Source organism: Cololabis saira, chromosome 21 (genome assembly GCF_033807715.1).
Source record: "Cololabis saira isolate AMF1-May2022 chromosome 21, fColSai1.1, whole genome shotgun sequence".
NCBI lineage: Eukaryota > Metazoa > Chordata > Actinopteri > Beloniformes > Belonidae > Cololabis > Cololabis saira.
Window position 1 is genome coordinate 16,673,238 of NC_084607.1, and position 23,105 is coordinate 16,696,342.

Consider the following 23,105-nt stretch of genomic DNA (forward strand, 5'->3'; position numbering starts at 1 on the left):
TATGCAAGCAGGATTTCGTGCCAAAATTTGTAAAGTCCTTTTTAAAGGCCTTTAAAGACCTTTTTTTTCTGTCTGTCATTTTACAGGCTGCAGCTTTCAGGTTTACATTGTATTTTTAAAGCTTTTTCTTCTTTGAAATACAAGTGACTGCATGAGTGGCGAAATGTTGCTGAGTTTGAATGCAAAACATAATTCATAATGACAGTTTGTGTCGTGTGTTTTGGTCCAAGCCTGTGCAACAAAGTGCTGCGCTGCACAGCGCCACAGGACTGGTACAAGCCGAAGCTGCACCGAGTTGTACTCTGACTCCTCCGCGTGTTTTTGAGTGAGCACTTTTGACAGGATGGACTACTAACGTAGTAAAGTAAAACTGCTGCTCAAAGACACGAGGAACCGCTGTGGGGTCTGTGAAGGCAACGTTAGCAGCTAAAGTTGCTCCTCCTGCCGTGGTTGCAATGTTCAGGGACGTCATCACGCATTCATCCTCATACCTGTTAGAGGTTCAAACGTCTGTGCATGAATATGATTTCCAGCACTTCTTCAGGTTAATCTGCATACACTTTAGGGAGAGCAGTTTTAGAGAGGTTTTTCTGACCCATCCAGTGGTGTCACGGTTCCAGATGTTCAGTTTGACGTATGACATTATCAGTGATCAGATGGGGCCTATAATGCAGGACAATGAATTCTAGGGTTTTGGCTGCTATTGCTGCCGCTTTCAAAGCTTTCTTTGAGGTATTTCTCTCATTACTGAAACGCTTACTCCAGATTTGGCTGCTGCACTTCATTCATCCTCCCTTTTGATTTGGTAAACTCTTCTTGCTCTTTCAGCTCATGGATCCTGAAATAGCTACCTCATAAGATAGTTTGTCTTACTTTTAACAAAACATTCATGACTTCTCTGGAATCTGCAGCCTAGCAAGATGAGAAACCCAGCGTGAAATGACAACATGTTGCCAGTAAAATTTTGGAAAACTAGCATAATCTACGTCCATCTCACATATCGCTGACCCAATCCAGGCAGTTAACATAGACATAAGTACTCTGAGATACTGATACCGATACAGCCAAAAGGGAAGAACTGGTCCGGTTTGGTGACCAAAGGATTCCATCATTTATCTTTGCAGATGACGTGGTCCTGTTGGCATCGTCAAGCTGTGACCTTCCGCTTTCTCTGGAGGGCTCACAGCCGAGTAAGGGTGGGTATTGGGAAGGACCTCACGATACAATACGCATCACGATACTTGAGCCACGATACGATACACATTGCGATATCCCGATTATGCGATATCCCGATTATTATATTCTACATAGTTCACCGAAAAATTTAAAAATGCATTACACATCTTAAAATCCAAGTTGTATATATATATATATATATATATATATATATATATATATATATATATATATATATATATATATATATATATATATATATATATATATATATATATATATATATATATATATATATATATATATATATATATATATATATATATATGTACATCAGATGATAGTGATGGATCTTAAAATCCGAGTTGCACGTTCATCAGATTATAGTGACAATTCATGGGACAAACTGAGTCAAAACAATGTTTTATTATAACTATACAAGCTAAAGTTACAACTTATTTGTATATGTTTTTCATATTATTTACATCATATGAAATTAACATTAAATTTAGTATGAGGTTGCTTTAATTATGTGGCAAATGATAATAAACACAAGAAAGATGGGTAATAAAACCAAGGACAGGCACAGTGATCAGTCAGTATAGATATAAATCCATAAATAAATAAACCTCTGTCCATTATTTTTCATTTTTTAAGGACGGGCAATTGTGTTATATAAAAAATAAATTATAAAATGAAATAAAACGTGAAATAAAACCTGAGCTCAGTGCAGGGGATAAAAAATCGGGGATAAAAAAAAAAAAAAAAAAAAAAAAATCGATATTCAAATTTTGAATATCGATATTGAATCGGCTGGAAAAGTATCGCGATATATTGCCATATCGATATTTTTGCCCACCCCTACAGCCGAGTGTGAAGTGGCAGGGAAAGGGTGAAATACCGTCTCTGAGTCGGGATTAGGTTCTGCCTCAAGTGGCTGAAATGAGTGAGAAGTACTTTGTGGATGTTCAACCATGGAGGAGGCATCTCTGCTTAGGTTGCTGCCCCTTCCTCCTGAATTCAGAAATAAGAAAATCGATGTATGGACAAGTATCAGAATCGGAACAGCTCTTGTCGAAATAAATGCAGACTTCGTCTACATCTGAGTCTATGTTTGCTGAAGGGTTCAGGTCCGTTTAGAATCGGCTTGACTAGTTTTTGTGTAGGATGATTTTGTATTCATCCATCCCTCCATCCATTCCCTATATCAGCTTCTTCCTATCCATGGTTTTTGGAGTCTTCTGGAGCCTATCCAAATGTCGGGGGACCGGCAGGGGTAAACCCTGGACAGGTCCTGGGTCCATCTCAGGGCCACACAGAGACAAACAATACTGCACATGCTCACACGCAAAACAAGTCCTTTCTTTGAATATGTTTTAAACCTGCATTGCGTTTTTATTTGAAACTATAAGGTGAACCAAACATGCTAATAAATTAATAAAGACTGAAACATATTAGCCTTTTAAGTACCGTGGGGAAGTTTAAACTTTATAAAATATACTTAGTTACCTTCTGATATATGGAAATATTCAAGCCGTGGCCTTCGTATGCTTAAAAAGTTAATTGTGATATTTAAAGATGATCCCTAATAAAAAGGAAGAGGGTAAATGTTCTGTAATAAAGCTCATCTTCCTGCAGATCAAAGATAGCGGGTGTTGATACCAAGCCAGAGGGTTTTTTTTTTTCTTTCTTTCTCTTCTCTGGTCCTGGAAAATGAGTCGGTTTGCCAGCCTCTCGACGAGACAGAAGAAGCCAAGCTAAGGATCAGGCTCATGGGGATTATTTATAGAGTTGAGTGGGCTTCACAGACGCAGGCGTGGAATGTGTCAGAAAGAAAATGCATCATTGATCAAAGCCTACTCAGATACAGTATGTAGTCCTATTTTTTGCCACATGCAGAGATGGGGGGGGGGGACAATAGCCTTCACCAAAGGCTCCGTGTGTGCCGCGCTTTAGTGAGGTGCCCTGCTCTTCTACCCACACAGAGTCTTCCGCACCTCCACAGGTGACTGGGCTTCATTGAACGCTTGCCAATTGTATCTTCCATCTCTTCTTTCTCTGGTTCAGCATCTACGAACCTCTGCCTGTCCAGATTTTTAAAATACATGCACGGTGGGTGTTAGGACAGTCATTGTGCTGCACGATCTGAGCAGGTACGCTCTGCACCTGCAGGGGGATTTCCAAATGTTCCACACAATTTTACTGATGTCTCGTAACTGCATGTGAAAAATAATGTCATAAGTAATCAAATGTCCGAGCCAAAAGAGATTTTTTATTATTTTGATTAAACAGTAACAAAAGTTGCTGGTGATGTCTCGATTATTCGTGATTGTTTGTGTATTTCTGCGCAGTATGGCCATATCATCCATTAGCTTTCACCACTGTCCTTTCCTGAAGGTGTTTTTTTTGTTTTTTTATTTACATAGATGTTACAGTTTAGTGACTTGTGGTCTGTAATTTTTTTCCAATTTCAGCCCTTTTTTTCTCTCCCAAAAATGACGTTATTGTCATGTCTACTCCCAAAGCATATGGCAGCACGCCGGACAGAACATATTCTGGCTTGTCTCGTCATAGCAACCAGTGGCGGTATTTGCCATTGTCAATTTTCGCTTTTTTGTAACAAAGGGACAGTTTTTTCTCTTTCTTTTGGTTATGGTGCATGAAAAGTTGGGGCGCATGTTACTGTGTTGTTATGGTAACCTACTGTGTCTCACATGAAATCACAGATAAAATAAACAGTCTTTGATGCGATCTCTCTTAGAGAATAATAAAAATGTTTTTTTAAGCATTTCTTTGGTGACAACGCGAGGAGACGGGTAGTTTGAGCGAACTGACCCACCACTAACACAAAGTAACCCACATGTGGTGGGTGGCGAGAGCACACTCAGTACATGTGTAGGTGTATATGAGGAGGTGTAGTAGGGAGAAAGAAAAAAAACAAACATCGTAGGTGTAGACTAAATATCATACCTCACCAGGGATGAAGACAAACTCGCTCTCAAGGACACGACCAACAGTGGTTGGCATCTGTCAAATTCACAGGACACATCTTTCAGAGGACAGCGCTTTCCTGCCTTTATCGCCACCTCCCGCTTGTCCCACCGAGGGAGTAGATGAGATGAGGAAAAAGCAAGGTTAGGCGTAGGGGAGGAAGGGGAGGGGAGATGAATGTATCCGAGGTGTCCTCTGCTGCAGCAGCAGCAGTGGAGGCAGTGCAGCCTCTCTGATGGCACTTCTCTCCCCCCGCCAGCCGCTGCAATGCAGATGGCCTTCAAGGTTATGTCTGTGCGGCCGCACTGACAAGCTGAAGTATTGACGATAAAAAGGCAATAATTAAGCTTCTGGTAACTCGTGGCCTTGTCGTCTTGGGTTGGTCTTTTTTTAGAATACGCAGAGTTTGAGGCTCATTCTCGGAAATCCCATCTCTGGGGATAAAAAAAGACCACGTTTTTGTTTATTTTACACTGATATGTTACATGTGCATTTGCTGCAGAGTAGCGTGTAATCTTTTGGCTTCCCGTCATTTTAAGCAATAATTATATCTGAGGTGCGGGGTGAATGCCACGAGCTGCCGTGACACAGGACTGGCAGGGGTGACATTTGTTGTTAATCAGCCTCTCACTCATCCTCGCTTTCCGCTATCTGAGTCTGATAAACATGTCAGTCTGAGCCAAAACGTGACGGTGAAAAACCACAGACCGCGAGCGTCTCGTGCTTCAGGGAGTGCAAACTCCACAAAAAAAGTTTCACTGGATCCTGTTTGGTCCCGTCGCACTGGCAACATCCTCGCTTCCTGTTCCAGTCTTTTACACGGATTCTGAGAAGAAACAGAAAAGGATGACCGAATGTTCACATCCTGTGTCTGTTTGTGTGCATATACCCAGAAGAATTCCTCCGGCTTCCCCTTTTTTGTCACGCCTGAAGCTCGGGCAGACAATTGGCTGTGAGCAGGTTCAAAACAGCTGCCTCTGTCCCATGTTATTAAGGAAATGATGGATCATTTCCCACATGGTGGAAACATTCTGTGCACTACTGGTATCACCCTAATTGTTCGCCATATCAGTCCAGTCTGGTCACTGGTGCTCTACTGTAAAAGGATGTGACCAAATACAAACAAACAAATGGGATAAGATGAAAAGACATTGATTTGGGACGTAAATGACAGACACAAACTGAGACGCGAGAGGACAAGCCGTGACAAGTGTCCAGAGGGTGCTTTCTATTCTGTCCCACTTGTCTTCCACATTATCCACATCCTCGGCACAGTTGAGATCCGGCGCCTGTGGCAGAAAACCATTTTAGGAAATGAGAAAACATAGTGCTCATGAAAGTAATGTGAGTAATTCTTAGAAATGAATTAATCGTGTTTTATTAAAGAGATGCTCACCTCGGGGGGAAGTGGGCCTGTTAGGAGCCAACACTTCATGAATGTCGGGAGTCTCAGTGAATCTGTGTCTATGCCTCTACTTTCAGGTCTGTTGGACCCTGTCCAGTTTGTTTTTTTTCTTTTTTCTTTCCAGAATGAGTTCCGTATGTTAGTGTGGCTTTAACTGTATCATTATCCCTGTGCCATGGGGCCAAGGGGGCATTTGGTTTTAGGTGTTGGTCCTCCTCTCCTGTGATCTTGGGACTTTGGATGCATTAGTTTAATCACGGCACAGCACCGACGCAATCAGGGCCGGAGGTGCATTGTGGAAATCAGGAGTTATGAAATAATAATACAAGCAGACGAAATCACAACCACGTGCAAGGATTACGCTGTCAGTATGTTACACACCCTCCGTGGACTTACCAACATAATCTCATGCAATCACTCAGACTGAAGGTGAGCTGTGATTGACATTTGGCTGCCTCGCGCAGAAAAGAGGAGACCTGCAGCCTGATATGTCCGTCAGGATGCTCACCGTGAAGAAAGTGTGAATTGAATGAGACTTCTCTCACCGCATCCCTCCTGCGTAGCAACACGTATGCCCCAACGTGCCCACAAAGACGCTTAAATGTACCGCGGCGGCGCTGTGAAATGAATTCCGCAGGAAATAATTGTCCCCAACGGTGACACAAAGAGATGGAAAGCACGAGGACGGCACTCGGGGAGACCGAGCTCAGAATGACGGAGTGGCCACAAGACATCCTGACGCTGGCGGGCATCAGGCTGGACATGTCCTGCTGAATGTATCGAGCGCTGTCATGACTGATGGTGAACAGAGGCATCGCAGCGTCGGAGCACAATAACAGAGTCCTGCTTTTCACTGTGGCTCCACAGCTCGATGGCATTGACCTCTCCTCTCGCTGCGGGTCAGTAATTAGTCCAAACTGTTTTGGTGCTCTGCGGCTTGTTCGGAGTACTTTGGGGAGGTTTGCACGTATGATCTGATCACAGAACCTTTACAATCAAGACGGAACAAGAGCCGCCCACGGAGGAATAAAAAAGTTGCCCAATTTGGACAAACGCATCCATGTCTGTACACACTTCATTTCCCCTCTGGAAATCTTTTCACACTTCATGTTCGTGTCTTACAAAAAAAATCCCACTAAGACAATGCAATGAGTTGCACGATGCGCCGCTGAGAATTTAAGCAGTCGCCCACATGAGAGATTACCGTGACGAATGCTGACAGGCCTGACTTTCTTCCTGCCTCTGTCTCTCATTCCTTCATCTGTCTCTCTTTGTTCTGTCTATCTGTTTCTATTTTCTGTGTTTGACTTTAAGATCCTTTGTTGACATGACATAAAACAATATCGTGTTGCTGAGGCAAAGTACCGCTCGCGTTGCGTTTATCTGTCGATCGCCGTCTTTCACTCACATCTTTTCCCCTCGTTTAGGGATTTAGTGTTTCAATTTGATTTAATTTGATTTTCTTTGGCTTCGATGTTGTCCAGCATTGCCAAAGCATCTAAGCACATTTAGTTAAGATTAATCTCATTTAAACAGCTATCTTTATCCATTTTTTATTTGTCAGTTTATCCTTCAGGCTCTCTACGCCTCTGTACTTCTTGTACAAATAATCATTTCTGCTAAAGACGCAGTGATGTCTGCCCTAAGATCTTAGTAGAGGGATTGATTTGCAATAACTACCTTAGATCTATAGGGATGAGGCACTGTAGTGCTGTGGAGTGACAAACTATTGTATTAACACTGACTTTTATTTCATGACTGATAATATTGAGCTTGTATGTTATTACTTTGCTAAAGTACATTGTTCATTGATTTATGTCTATCAGACATTTCTACCATTAACAATGGGGAGTAGGCGTGACCTTTAACCTGGAGTAGCAGCTGATGTCGGTGTCGCCAACTTAGCGAATTTGTCCACAGATGTCGACGCCACTTCTGGACACGGCTTTTACGTGGCATTTTTGACTGTAGCTCCGTAACATAGTGCTTGACAAGAGGTTTTCCAAAGTCATGTCTTGTCTACAGGGTTATATCAGCTGTTGGTGATGGACGATTCTTGATGCTGCTCCACCCGAGGGATATTAACCACTATGACTTAAAGGAGCCGTCCGTAAGAAATGGCCAAAACTGGTACTGCAGTCACTTTCAAAATATTGTTGAGCGGCGTGTACCCTCCCCCTCCTCCCCCCGACCAGAGGTTGCCAGGTAGGCTGCAGAATGCAGCAGGAACGTAGGCTGCCATGGCTGCGATAATTAGAGCCGAGCTGGCAACCCGGATGCCGAAACAATACTGACTTGGTGATTGGGAGATAGGTGGAGGGTGGAGCTTCAGAAACAATACTAACTTGGTGATTGGGAGATAGGTGGAGGGTGGAGCTTCAGGCCAAAACAAAAAATGACAACATAAACATCAGTTGAGGGCTGCAACTCCTCTTTTTAAACTGGAATATCCTGGCTTGAGTGCTGTTGTCAGTGACATAAGTATTTGAAATGAACATGATTTTTAAATGTCTGTTGACATATCGGGGTCATTTTATGATTCGTTTTATTATTGCTCTTACATACAGCTCCTTTAAGTCAATCACACGCATAGGGCCAAGTAGAGTCTCGGGGACAGAATAGATGTCAATAACCTTGATGCACTGAAATTCCTCCAGATTTTATGGATAGTTTAGAAGAAATATGCAAATCCATTTGAATTTTTCTTAGAAAATCAGGCTTTTTAAAGATTTAAATGATTTTCTCACACGTACTTGCTGTGAAAGAGGAAATCCTTCACTCACCTTTGGTCCTGAAGGTTAACCTGTCCTGGTTACTACCTTTATATCAAAACATCATCATAATCACCTGTTTGAAATCACATCATGTTGTTTTCTTTTTAATTTGTTGCAGGCCAGAAATTCAAAGAACTGTTGTATATAAACACATTAAAGTAAGAATATAAAAGCTGTTCAGAAAAAAAATCCTAAAAATAACAAAGTAACTGGATCTTATATATATCTTTTATCCTTTATCTTGTATCTTGCATCTTTCACGTTTTACAGTCGAGAACCAGTCCAGATTTTTCACATTTACTGCTTCTTGGCGGCACAAAGAATTTGGGCTTGATGAGAAAGCAAGATAAAGAGAGGGAGAGTTCACATAATTGCACTTTAACTTTCCCTTGTTATTTTAGTTTTGCTGTGAGTCATTCCTTTAGATTTTACTGTTTGTTTCACACAAAATGAGGGGGGGAGGGGGGGCTAACCCACCCTTTTCATCCGTTAAAAAAGATTCAGAAGTAAAAAAAAAATAAAACAACAAAGACAATGCAACAAATGTTCCTGATTTCAGTCAGGCGTGAAGAAAATCATTGATCTGACGATCAAAGGAGCGATATATTCTCTCCTATTTTGATTTTGATGTTGTCTCAGAGACTGTAAACCAGATAGGGGTCTGATGGGGCCGTTTTAACACCCCAAACGCAGGGAGCATGTCTGTATCGTGCCTGTGTGCTTCGATATGTCACTGGTTGGCATGTTTGTGTGCATTTACTGTGACTGCTCATCTGTCAGGGTGCATGCATCTGTGTAGACATATATGAGCAAACCGTCCAGGCGTACTCTGACTTCTATCTTTGGAGAGCATGTCATCAAGAGGGCACTGCGCTGCTCTCTCTTCACTCATCATTACTCACGCCCCCCTGTTGCCTTATTCACTGATTCTCATTGCATACGCACAAACGACTGTTCAGCTCTGTGGGCGGGAGGAACTGACTGCGGCTGCTTTCTGCGGACCTGTTATAGACTCGCAATGATAGGACGAGTGGTACGCAGCCAAGCACAGCCATGATGAGGAGGTGCGATGGCTGGAGATTTGCTGGGACCGGGAGGAAGTGGGCCATGCTCGTGAGGAGAGCTGTATGTCACATAGGATGGCGTTCATCGCCCTCGTGTTCAAAAACAAGCTGAGCGGCTGAGCGGTTTGATTAGTCCAAACTCTGACAGTCCACTGGTGGATTTCTGCGAACCTTTTTGACCTCAGTTGTTTCAGCATGTGTTGTAAAAGTACATTTACTGGCGTGCCCCACAAGCAGTCAGAGCCAGAGGCATTTATCTGTCTGATGGCACAGCATTCAAGGACTTGTGATAGACTGGGGTGTGCAGGAGAGACTAGCAGATAAATGAAGGTTTAATAGATGATATAAGATCGTAATCTTAAAAATGATATATGAAAACCTCCTTAAAGGTTATGCATCCTTGTGAGCTGTGGATCATGTAAGGCTTATTGTTTTGGGATACTTTATTCAGTGGGGATGCAGGTAACATGCACGCGTTGTTGTTGCTGTTTGCTGGCGTAGAGCTTGTTGCGTTAATTGCCTCCCTGGAGTTAAGTTCCACATGCATGCTCAGTGTCAGGGTGGAACAAAAGAGAATGAGACAGGAAACTGACAGTCACCACTAAGAGGATTTTAGGCGTCTTGCAGCCTGCCCGTCCCCAGTCCTCCATAAGGAAGCGTTTAACCCTGGCCAGTGCTACCAGTGTCACCACAGGAAAAGGAAAGGGGGAAGTGTGGCCAATTACTAAAATACACGTCAAATCACCGCGGGAGAAGGAGCAACGGGCTGTCGAGTCAGAGATGTTTAAGCACACTAACATAAACAGAAACACTGACAGGTCCACCAGGAATGGCTCCGGGGGCTGTGAAAAAATGGTGACAGAAAAACAAACTGGGAAGAAAAACACAAATAGGAGAACAAAGGGGCAGATATAGTAGCAGATATGTTCATGATATTAAGAATATTTTTTTTTCAGTATCACTAAACATAGGAGCAACAAATCGTTTCCCTTAATGTCTCCTGCAAAAATGTTGCTGTCATAATGTAAAATCCACAGTTAGCTTGCTTGTCTTTGGTTGAAGACAGAGAGAAACAGTCTGCTCATCCTGTCTGGCTTTCCAGCTAATTGTAACAGCATGTTAATGAGAAACTAGATTACCCTCACACCCTTTGACCCTCTGCAGCTACAATGCTTCCCTGAAAATGGGAACAATCAGACCTGATTTGATGTTCTTTCGCAGTGCCTCTCATTGCATCTGCTTTCAGACCTACTTTCCCCCAGCAGTCCTGCCAGTGTAGTTGTGCATCCGGTTGAGTTTGCAAACAAGAAGATAAACTTTCTTTTTTGTTCTGTTTCCAAACAAAATCCAAAGATTTGGATTGTATTAGGCACTAGCAAGTCCTTACCGAGCGCTTGGTTGAATCCATTGAAGTGGTTTAGGAAACCTGCAGTTCACCGACTGACCAGTGGGGGCGCATCTATCTTAGCAGTACAGAGGTGAATGTTTTTGTACCACATAAGGATAGAGCAAGGTTGCTTTTTTGCTATCAATTTTTGTCACAGATGACTTTAACTGGCTGTGGGCTGGTCTGCTATGTTGGTCTGCTATGCTAAAAAGGCTAACTATGATTGACATAGCCTAAGGTTGGTGTTTTTTGAGCCTGATTATTCACACAGTACGAAGAAAAAGAAGCTTCAAAACAAATACTGGTGACTCAAAACAGAGTATTTGGTGTAAGATTACCATGGTATATCTAGGGATGAACATATTTCATTTCAAAAAGTAAAAAAAAAAAAAAAAAAAAACATTTTTTGTTTTTAACAATTGTCATGATTTACAGATATGAAATAAAATTGACAGCTAAAATATTTGGAAGGGGGAGCATGGTCATAAAACAAGAGCAAAACCAGAGAGTGATGATCCTGTCATTTCCTCAGCCCTGCATCCAGTGGTGCTCATTAATCCTGATGAGTTGCAGGCGTCATCTGCCTCTGGCCATCAGGTGGAAGATGGATTTCCCCGGGATGTTGCACTGAGGTTAAACTGTGTTTGGAGTTGGACTTTGTTCAAGGAAAAGCCATCAGACCTATACGGACAGCCACTGGGCAGAGGGCAGGGACAATTTAAGTTTGATTTTATTGGACTGTTCTCTGGGATATACATTATTCAACAAGCCCAGTTTCCAAGGCCCAAATCGGGCCATCTGAATTCAGGCGATCTAGCTAAGCACAGCCCTGTATGAAAATAGGGCAGTGCTGTCTGCTCTCTTCCAGATAGGCCAACAGACCTAAAGGCTGCAAAAGTCAGCCATGTCAGTACAGGTAGTTTGGTGCATCTTTTACTACTTTCTCTGCATGCTGATTGTTTTGGAGGTCTTGTCAGGATTGCAGCAAATATTATTGTGTCTTTGAAACAGGCTGGCAAGAAATGCATTCATGAGAACTGGCCCACAGGATGAATATTTAATCAGCAAATCTCATTTGCAGTAAAAAGGTAACATGAAACCAATTTTAAACCCCTTAACTTTGTTTGTGAAATGAGACCACTGTGTCTTGAGCCAAGCTGGAAATCATATCCTCTGTCTCCTACCCTCTCATTATGGCAACTGGACTTCATGCAGGCTAGAGTATTTTTCAATTCATCATAAGGGAAGACCCCGGAGGTTACTATGGTTTAACACAAAGGTTTGGAATAAATAATCTGAGCAGAATAATTGGAAAAAGGAGCCTTTGTATAAGCATATAAGCAAGCAGTTCTCACTGAAACTATGGGGGTGGGGGGGTCATAGATTTGTTTCACAGTGCAAAAGGAAGTTTAATTTTTAATCAGTTTTCACAGTAGGATGTCAAATAAGCTCCTGCATGGTGTCCATCCACGATTGCATCCCACTCTTACGTAAATAAACCAGATCATGTTGGCTCAGTGGCAGATACAGCAGAGACCAGACCAGTTACCACTGAGAAGCTGATAATGGGAATAGAGTAGCAGACCATGAACGCAGTCCTTTCATATTTGTATGGTCAGGAGTTCAGATGTACTTACAGTTGAAATGTGTGTATAATTTTCTATCTTTTAAGAGTAATAAAAAAACGAAGAAAAAAAATCACATTTCTTTCTGCTTTTGCTCTCAAATGAATCGAAACGCTTTTCCTTTTCTTTAAATCATGACATTACTTTAGTATTCACTGCTCCTGCTGTCTTTAATTCAATGTGTAAACAACAAAACCTTCTCTGCCCTCCCCCCCCCTTCTGTCTCCAGGATGGATCAAAACAGAGGCAAGTGAGGAAGAAGACGGTGTCCTTCAGCTCCATGCCAAGTGATCGTAAGATCAACAGCACCGCTGCTTGCATGGCATTCATGATGGAGGGCTGTGAGATGAAGAAGGTGCGCTCCAACTCGCGCATGTACAGCCGCTACTTTCTTCTCGATCCAGACATGCACTGGCTCCGTTGGGAGCCAACCAAAAAGGATTCGGAGAAGGCCAAACTGGAAATCAAGAGCATAAAGGAGGTCCGACTGGGAAAGAAAACTCCTGTTCTGCGCAGCAATGGGCTCTCAGATCAGTTCCCCGATGAATGTGCCTTCTCAATCATCTATGGGGATAACTATGAGTCTTTGGATTTGGTAGCCAGCACGGCAGATGTTGTCAGCTCATGGGTCATGGGCCTAAGATATCTGGTGTCTTATGGCCGCCACACCGTGGACATGATGGAACCCAGCGAACCAAGCCTGCGGACGTCTTGGATTGGCTCAGTGTTTGAGCTCGCAGATACAGAAAAGGAAGGACATATAGACCTGTTCAGAGCCACTCAGATAATCAAGGGACTCAATCCAGGAATGAAAGAGTCGAGGATAGAACTGAAATTCAAAGAACTTCAGAAAGCTAAAGACCAGTATGGAGAGGCTATTAATACGGACATTTTCATGGAGGCCTATTGTGAGCTCTGCACACGACCAGAGATTTTCTTCCTGCTGGTTCAGTTCTCCAGTAACAAGGAGTATCTGGACAGTAAGGATCTCATGATGTTTGTGGAGGTGGAACAAGGTGTGGAGGGTGTAACAGAGGAAATGTGCAGAGATATTGTTCAGAAATTTGAGCCATCTGCCGAGGGCAGAGAAAGGGGCTACCTCTCCATTGATGGCTTCACACACTACCTCCTGTCCTCTGAATGCCACATTTTTGACCCCCAGCACAAACGTGTGTGTCAGGATATGACCCAGCCTCTCTCCCATTACTACATTAACTCCTCACATAATGCCTCTCTTCTTGATGACCATTTCTGGGGTTCGTCAGACATCAGCAGCTACATCCGAGGTCTCAGGATGGGCTGTCGCAGCATTGAGGTCATAGTTTGGGATGGCCCTGATAACGAACCAGTCGTGTATGTAGGCAGTTCTGTGGCATCACAGCTGATTTTCTCAAAAGTACTGGACATTATAAACCAGTATGCTTTTGAAAGCTCCGAGTATCCTCTGATCCTCTGCTTGGTGACACACTGCTGTATCCTCCAGCAGAGGGTCATGGCACAACACATGAAGAAGATTCTCGGGGACAAGCTGCATGTTGAATCCCCCAACAGAGAAGAAAACTACCTGCCCTCTCCTGAGACGCTAAAAGGTAAAATCCTCCTTAAGGGTAAAAAGCTGCCGCCTAGCTGCACTGATGCTGAGGGGGACGTGACGGATGAGGAAGAAGGTCTGGAAATGTCCCGCAGAGTTGGAGCAGATGAGAAGGATCATCTGAATGGCCTTGGCTGTAAGAAGCTCAGGCTTTGTAGGGAATTATCTGACCTCGTGTCTCTCTGTAAGTCAGTACACTTCAGAGACTTTGAGACATCAAAGAGGGACCAAAAATATTGGGAGATATGCTCCTTCAATGAGGTAGATGCAAACAGATTTGCCAATGAGTTTCCAGAGGAATTTGTCTATTATAACAAACGCTTCATCTCCAGGGTGTATCCCACACCTATGAGGATTGATGCCAGCAACATGAACCCCCAGGATTTCTGGAAGTGCGGCTGCCAGATTGTTGCCATGAACTACCAGACACCAGGCTTGATGATGGACCTCAACCTCGGGTGGTTCAGGCAGAATGGTAACTGCGGTTATGTTCTACGGCCGGCCATCATGAGGGAAGAGGTTTCCTACTTTAGTGCCAATGCTCGGGACTCCCTGCCAGGAGTGTCTGCACAGCTTCTCCACATCAAGATCATCAGTGGGCAAAATCTGCCCAAGCCTCGTGGCTCTGCTGCTAAGGGTGATGTGGTAGAGCCCTACATATATGTGGAAATCCATGGCATACCAGCTGACTGTGCTGAGCAAAGAACCAAGACTGTGTCACAAAATGGGGACAACCCTATTTTTGATGAGAGCTTTGAATTCCAGATAAACTTACCAGAACTTGCGGTTTTACGCTTTGTGGTTCTGGATGACGACTACATTGGAGATGAGTTCATTGGCCAGTACACAATCCCATTTGAGTGCCTACAGCCAGGCTATAGACATGTTCCTCTGCAATCTCTTACGGGAGAGTTCCTACCCAACACCACACTGTTTGTTCATGTAGCCATTACCAACAGGCGGGGTGGTGGGAAGGCACATAAGAGGGGTTTATCTGTGAGGAAGGGTAGGAAGGCTCGAGAGTATACCACGACAAAGACCACGGGGATCAAAGTGGTGGATGAGCTCTTCAGGGCTTCTACGCAGCCCCTCAGAGAGGCCACTGACCTCAGAGAAAATGTGCAGGTAAGGAACTACATACATAAAATACCTATGTGACACAATATATAACACATATATTACAATATACAAGTCAAAAATAACTCTTTGAGGACTGTGTTCATATATGTATTTAACTGTAATATCTTAAATTTTAGGTTTAATTCCTCAGAAAGTACTTAATTCTGACTTGATCAGGACAGGTTGGCTACGTGGGTGTTTTGATGGCTTGGCTTGGATATGCATTATGCATTAAGTTCATTCTGTTTTGAAGGACTAAAAGGTACATCTGCCAGTGCAACATTGCAGAAAATAGATTTTGTAACAGATGCTTCGCTGAAGATGGTGGCGCTATCCCAGACGAACTTGTGTCAGTCTCTCAATGTGCAGTAAATGTTTCCTGAAAGAACAGACATCTATCAAACATGAAATATGATGAATTTAGTGCAAATGGTTGAAATCTTGTATAATTCAATATTAAGTGCGCACCTAGAAGCCATCAATCCATCCATTATTGACTTCAACACTCCGTGTTTGGGTCACGGGGGCAGGAACCTGAGCAGACAGGCCAGCTCTTCTCGGTGAACTGAGGTCCTCCCAAAGCAGTCAAGAGATATAATCTCCCCAATGTTCTCTGGGCGTTTCTCAGGGCCTACTTCCAGTTGAACATACCTGGACCCTTCCCAGATATGGAAAGATGGAGTGACTTTTTCTGGATCAATTCCCACTGGAAGGGTCTCACAAAGAAAATTAGTCCTATATTATTCTCATATTTGAGTTTAATCTGATCTCTGAAATCTATGTGGATGATCATTGTAAAGGAAATTAAAGTGGAAAAAAACAGGTTTATGTACTTTTCTCCAGAAGTTACAGATGCATGATTCAAGATGCCTTATTGTTATTCCTGCAGTTATGTACCAGAGATACAGAGAATCGAATAAACACTTCACTCTGAACTTAACCTCGGTGCAGACAGTGCAAAAGATAAAATCCAGGACATGCAATCAAATAGTGAAAAAGTATATATTTTTTCAAAGTAATACTGAAAACAGCAGCATGTGACGCATCCCTGTCTTTGTATCTAGGTTATAAAGACATGTTAGAAAAAAAAGTGAGCAGGACATCTCTCTAATGGTTCAGCAAACAAAAGACTAAAGATTAAACTAAATACGCAGGCAAGTCAATAAACATGACGTGGGATTCAGTCTTGCATGCTGATGTTGTTGAAGTGGTTGTATTCTGATGACGGCCTCTTTAAAAACCTTTATTTTAAAAATCTAAATATTATAATGACACCTTTCTGGATCGTCCAAAAGGGTCACACCAACATATGGTGGACCTCAAAGTGCATTTGGTGTCAGGCAGCTCGTGAAAAAATTAATATGACAGGAAATGTCTGCCAGTCCTGCAAAGCTGACTCAAACTAATTAAACATCATTACTTTTTATAAAACTCCAATTGGCTAACTAATACTAAATTTGGAATTAATCACAGTCCTGCTACGTGTCACAGATAAGACTCTTCTCTGTGCTATAACTCATCTCTCATAACAAATGGCTTCAGGATCTAATCTATGGGCCTGCCTGAAAAATGTGGCGAGGTGATTGAGTATGAGGCCACGGTAACCTGATCAAATAACGCCGGCAGCGCTCGCCGAGCTGCATTCTCCTCAGGTGTGAAATGCAAATTTCTCTTTTTGAAATGAAGATTTAAATGAACGTAGTGAAGTTGAGAGGGACGCTACAAAAGGGAATATATGACGGTAGAATAAAGGGCGTCCTTTTCATATGTAAAACTATATGAATCATTGGTGAGGGCCAGCTGTGTGGATCCTGGTGCCCCCAATCTGGAGGCACCTGGACAGCAAAACGCCCCCAAAATCCCCAACTGCTTCGATAATAATATGAGAGCATGTCTTTTGTGTGATATCGCGACATGCAGTAAAGAAAGGAGTGCACAGGCACACACTTTTAGATGTTTCAATTATTTCACCTCATTAAGCTCTTTCAAGACTCCTTTTTTCCCCTCCATAAACAAAGCTTCAAGGCTGCCTTTGAAAAATAAAAAAGACTGCGTGGTTTCATGAACACTAACGAAAGGACAGATATGATAAGTAGCCAGGTTTCCTGTGTAGATCAAGGTAGCGGATCAATTTTTTCCTCCCGGTGTTCGAGCGCCCAGTGAGCCCTTAAAATGTGGATTGAGGTGGAGGAGCTATGCCAGCCGTGTAGTTTTCTGGCTTTTTATATTCTGTAAAACATTTCTCTGCCATCACTATTAGAGCGGTGGGCCAGAGAGGAGAGAGCGATGCAGAAACAGAAGCAGAAGGAGAAACGGAGAACTGGGCAAACGGAAACAAAAGCAGGGTTGTAACCAGACACGGAGCTCTCGTTTGGGGAATGTTGGAGGGAGAATAAAGCGGGGGGGAGGGAGTAATTAAAAACACAAGCCTCTCATTGGGTTTTATAACACTGTGACTTGGAAACAGTGTTGCTTTTATTGCACAATAATTATCAAAAGACATTTATGGATGTGGTCCCATACACACATGCAAGGAATTATACAAAGCCTGCTAATAACTCCAGTTCAGACCACGCTGGGACATAAACACACACAGCCGTGCGTGCTCAAAGCCTACGCACATGCATGCAGTCCGACTCCAGCTTTCAGTCCGCCAACGTATCATTCTCTAGAACTGTGTCCTGTGATCCAAGAGGAGCGAACTGCTGGTGAGGTTCTGCATACAGATGCTGGTTTCCCATGGCCAGCCTCTTTGTTTACAGGAAGTTTGGGCCTCACAGCAGTAGCACATCCTCTAATGTAGGAGGATTTTTGTGCACGCCTGGAGGTCTCACCCAGGGAGACAGCTGGTGCTGAGTGCGTGGATTGATTCCCAATACTGCTCTCTCTAAATAGTTTTTCTTTCTCTTTCTTGTGTTGCCTGTGCTTTCCACCAAACTGGTTTCCTCAGTGTGCGTTTAGTGGTACAATTAAAGAGGCCTTTTTTTCCTTCACTTTAATATTGCTTCCTTTTTAAAACTGTAAAAACACTTCATGCTGTGCAAATAACGTTTGATTGACTGAAATTGGAATTGCAAAGACAAAATACATGAATGGAAGCACATTCAGTTCACAAAAATATGTTTTGCACTGGGATCAGTTGGGGGTGTTTTTTTTTTTTGCAATAGAACCACGGTTTATTTCCTGATATGCAGAAAGAGCAAATATGACTATCGACCTCAACAAGAGGAGTTATTGCCTCACAGATCAAATCAAAAGTTGCATCGGTTATCCTAAAATGTTGAATCTGCTGAAATCAAAGGCAGTAATCACCCAGAAATCCCTCAGATGTAGCTTTCTTCCTGGGCAGTTTCTTGCAGACGTTTACATCTTTTTTGAGTAAAATGTGAAAAATCTGTTGCAAATGTTGATTCAATTCTCTTACTTCAAACCAAACATTTTAATCACCCCTGACAGCAACGAGTTTCTACCGCGAAAACCATCCAATTATTTGTCCAATTATCTTCCTTCAGTGAACAGCCAGGTGCGTGTTCGTGTATTTGGAGGTGTGTCTTCGGAGGCAAGTCTGAAGGAAAATTGTTGCCATTTTTATGTGTTTTCAGAAACTTGCAAACTCATACTGGTCTTTCCAGCATCCCCTACCCAGCCTTTAAAGCTAGGATAAGGGATTCTATGCGATTTTTAACGCAGAACCCTTTTTGTTACTTGAGTGAATTACCGTATTTTCTGGACTATAAGCCGCTAATTTTTTCATAGGTTTGGAACCATGCGGCTTATACAAAGGTGCGGCTATTCTGTGGATTTTTCTTCAACCGCTAGGGGGAGTGCTAACTGGAATTAGAATAAAAACTAAGACAAAATAAATGCAAAGAAGAACACGCTACTTCTTCTTTAGCAGATAGAAGTAGGTAGAAGCAGATTTCAAACAGATAAATAGATATTTATTTTTCTCGGTTATTTTCTCTTGGTTCTGTCCCGTTTTAATCAGCAAAGTTGCTGCCGTGTTAAAAGACACTGTTAGGAAAGGATCTAGTTAGGTACAAACATGTACATCATTTACAGTTCAAAATCCTTCTGTACATGTAGTAAATATCTAATCTAACAACATAAATATCTGCAGCTTGCATATCTTTTCTTTTAAATAGAGCGGGTGCGGCTTATATACAGGTGCGGCTTGTATATCTTTTTTTTATTGTTTTTTTTTTTAAATAGAGCGGGTGCGGCTTATATACAGGTGCGGCTTATAGTCCAGAAAATACGGTAAAAAGAAAGAAAAAGTCTTCATAAACTGGAAGCAAAGTTGGTTTTATTGATATTTCGTTCGAATGTCCACGGATAACACAACGTCCAGAAATCACTTACCCCGCCTTTCAAGTTTTCCATCAAAACTGCAAAGGAAATCTATAAATAGCTTATAATCTGGGTCTCACTTTCACATCCTGACGTCCCATTCCACACAAAACTCATTTTTTAAGAGTTTCTCCATCAGTCCCTTTTTTCATCCCTTACCTTATCCTGTCCCAGCAGTGGGGTTTGGGTGCTGAAAGCTCCTGCTGACAGAAGCAGCCTAACACCGTGAGAGGCAGTGTTATAGTCTCTAGAGCTACAGAGACTTTGAACCAAGACATGTGGCAACTGTGGGCTGGAACGCACACTGGCAGAGGAACTGTGAAGAGTGAAGCAGAAGGAGAATCGGGCTCGGAGCCCACTCTAGATGAAGCTGAATTTAGGTGAACAAACTGCTGTTGAGCAGTGCTGCCAGCATATGACACAATACTTATGACTGGAGGCGTAAATGTTTATGTCAGATGGATGGTTTATGAGAACTTGCCAGAAACGAGATGAATAATGTAGCTTTTTTTGTTTTCTGAAGGTTCAAGAGAACCGCAAAATATATTCAAATGATCTGGCTGCTGCTTTCTGCGACTTGAGCAGATGCTTTTATGTGAGACACTTACAGTACAATGGGAGACATGACTCTTGAATCTTAGATGTTCTACCTGAGCATCAGCTGCTTCTGATGAAGAATACAATCCAGTCTTGGGTTTAGATTTGATAACAGAAGATGTTCTGGAAGATATTTCTATATTTATCCAGCCGTAGAGATTTAAAATGTTCACTGATCCCCGTGTTTTTTTTCTTGATTCTCGATTATTATTAAGCTTGACATTTGCAGATGGTGCAGGAAGATATCCAACTGGTGTGGAAAAAACTAAGAAAAGAAAAAGATCAGCTGCAGGGAGTTTGGCTGATTCACGAGCAAACTGGCAGCATTGGAAATGCATAATTTTACAAGCATTTCAGTACAATTAGTCTCGATTAATATTATTTTTTAATATCTTCTTCAAAACAATATTTTGTTAGGAGTTAAAGTATGATTTCTCAACCTCGATGGGTACATGAGGATTAATCGGGCAGATTATTGACTCCTTTTTAAATGATCAGGTTTGTTTTGAGATTAACAGGCAGCTGTGTCTGTGGGCGGTCCTGCGTTGTTGATTATGTCACACTGTAATGTTTTTGTTTTTTTGTTTTCTTTTTAAATGATCAAATGAAGATAAAAACGAGAGAATAACCTAGCAGGAGACCCAACAAAAGAAAAGATGTGCGATGTACCAGATTTATTTCTAGCCTTTGTCAGAGTCATATCATTGAGGATGTTTAGGAGGGTGGTGCTGTTTTAAGTGTTGGATTAGGTTGTTGTCACAAGTATTTTGGTTGTTGTTCCTCTGCAAGATAGTTTTTTCCCTTCCAGTTTGTGCAAATTACTTTCTCTTCTATGTTATACTGAATAAAAAACGTCCACGACACCCCTCCCAGTGATGCTTCAATGCTCATATGTTGACTGACGGAAATTGAAATAAAAAAATATATATATATTTTTTCCCCTTTAAAAACTGTTTCAAATAAAGGAAAAATAATCAGTTTTCTCAGCTTTAATTGCCAGTACTAAAATAGGCCAATACCAGTCAGTCAAAAATCTGAAATCATGTGATTTTTATCAGTTTTGCAGTGTAGAACTTCACTCAACATAATCCTCCTTTTCTTTTTCTGTGTGTATTTCCTTCCCAGAATGCCATGGTGTCCTTTAAGGAGCTCTGCGGCCTGACTCCTGCAGCCAACATGAAGCAGTGCATCCTGACTGTGTCCACCTGGCTGATGAACAGTGAGCGATCGCTGAGGGTAACGGTGGACCTGAGCGAGACCTACCCAACCATGGAAGCTCAGGGTCCTGTTCCTGAGCTTCTGCGCAAAGTACTCAACGCCTACGACATGGTAAATTACCAGCGTACACACAGTTTAGCTTGATACAGTCATGCAAACAGGCGGCATCACGCTGCAGCTGAAACATATTATTTCAGTTGATTTTTCATTTCATTTAGTCAAATTGAAATGAACCAGTTAAGTAGAAAAACATTTAGCAAACTTTTCGTGTGTATGCCAAACCGGATAAGTTTTACAAGTCTTCTAGACATGATCCAAACTAAAGCTGGGCATACACTGTGCAATATTTTAAATCGTTTGAGACTGCCCCATCTCACACTGCACGACTAGATCGTGGAGTTCAAAAGTTCACGGCCCACGATTTATGGTCTCACGCTGTACGACCCGATGCTCGGATGCAACCCGTCTGCTCACACTATACGATCATAATCCTCCCGTCGGACCTCTGTGTACTGGAACTCAAGGCCGGTTTTGGGGCAGGGGTGGGCTGTGCCCACCCAAACGTGCGTCCTGCCCACCCAATCAAAGGATATGGGGAATTTTATTTTTTTATATACTATATAAAAAAAATCCCAAAATATCTGTACCGTTTCTGATTGGGTGGGCACTGCGCATCATTTTTAGACACAACAATGAACGCATACCGCAAAAGTTGTGTCTCGGCAGAGGGATCCGAAGTCCCAGCAAAATGAACACTTCTTTGTGTTCAGAACAGCGCAGAGCGCGCACTAAAGGCTGATTTATGGTTCCGCGTTACACCGACGCAGAGCCTACCGCGGCGACCCGCACCGTACGTGGGAAATGCGTTCTTTTTTTCTGCTATTAAAACATGATTTGTAATGTGAATTTGCAACACCTAAACTACAAATAATAGTTTTTGACGTGACATCAGAGATTGCGCATGCTCTCTGCGAAAGGATGAGTCCTATCGGGTCGTAGCTGCTTCAACTGTGATTCCTTCACGAGGAGCGACCAGGATTTCCAACACGCTTGATTTTCTTGCGACCTCACGATTCGTGATCGGGAGCTCGTCGTGAGGTGTTAATCTCTCGTCGTTACCCCACATATACTGCACGAGGCATGAGCAACGATTGGGTCAAAATCCGTCCCGATCCAAAAAATAGTCTCACGACTGGAAAATCGTCTCAAAACGGGCCGATAATCGCACAGTGTATGCCCGGCTTAACTGACCTTCATGCTGCAGCGACTAAAATGTAATTCCACTTCTCCATCTTCTCACCTTCCTCGAAAGGAGATTGAAGGACGGTATTTAATTCTCATCTCCTCTGTCTACTCCCATCGTCCTCCCTCTTGTGAGGTTTGGTGAGAGCTGATGAAGCTGATGCAGCATTCATGGTGCTCAGGTCAAAAGTGCTGACATCTCCCCGCGGACGACACTATTGGCTTTCAAGATCTTGTACTTTAGGCTTCATAGAACATATCGTACACTTTAAAAGCATTTTATCTGCAGCTTGCACCTGCGCGTTATCTTTATTCCATTTATTCTTCTTTTATGACATCAAGCTTATCGCAAATGTGCTGGTAAATAACTTCCATTAGCTTTTTAATCCAAGTTTCATATCATGCAATAAATCCTTCATTCCTCCCGCTGCAGACCTCCTGCATCTTGTGGTATTATTGTGTATCTTTATGTGAAAGTTTTACAGTTTTAGGGCTAAAACAACAGCCTAAACACTGACCTATAGTCTCAACTCGAAGCTTCACGTTTGATGCCTGGTTTGCAAAGG

General features: G+C 42.5%; 1 protein-coding gene across 2 annotated transcripts in view; it reads left to right on the top strand.

The window, feature by feature from the left end:
• Positions 1–23,105, top strand: part of plcl5 (phospholipase C like 5) — an 84,579-nt gene that overhangs the window by 35,998 nt on the left and 25,476 nt on the right. For both annotated transcript variants that reach the window (XR_009770759.1, XM_061712767.1), the window contains exons 2-3: positions 12,652–15,138; positions 21,205–21,408. Coding sequence is in view for 1 of the 2 variants with exons in the window: in XM_061712767.1 (XP_061568751.1) it covers positions 12,652–15,138; positions 21,205–21,408 (2,691 nt within the window). In the remaining variant the exon portion in view is untranslated. The remainder of the gene's footprint in view (positions 1–12,651; positions 15,139–21,204; positions 21,409–23,105) is intronic.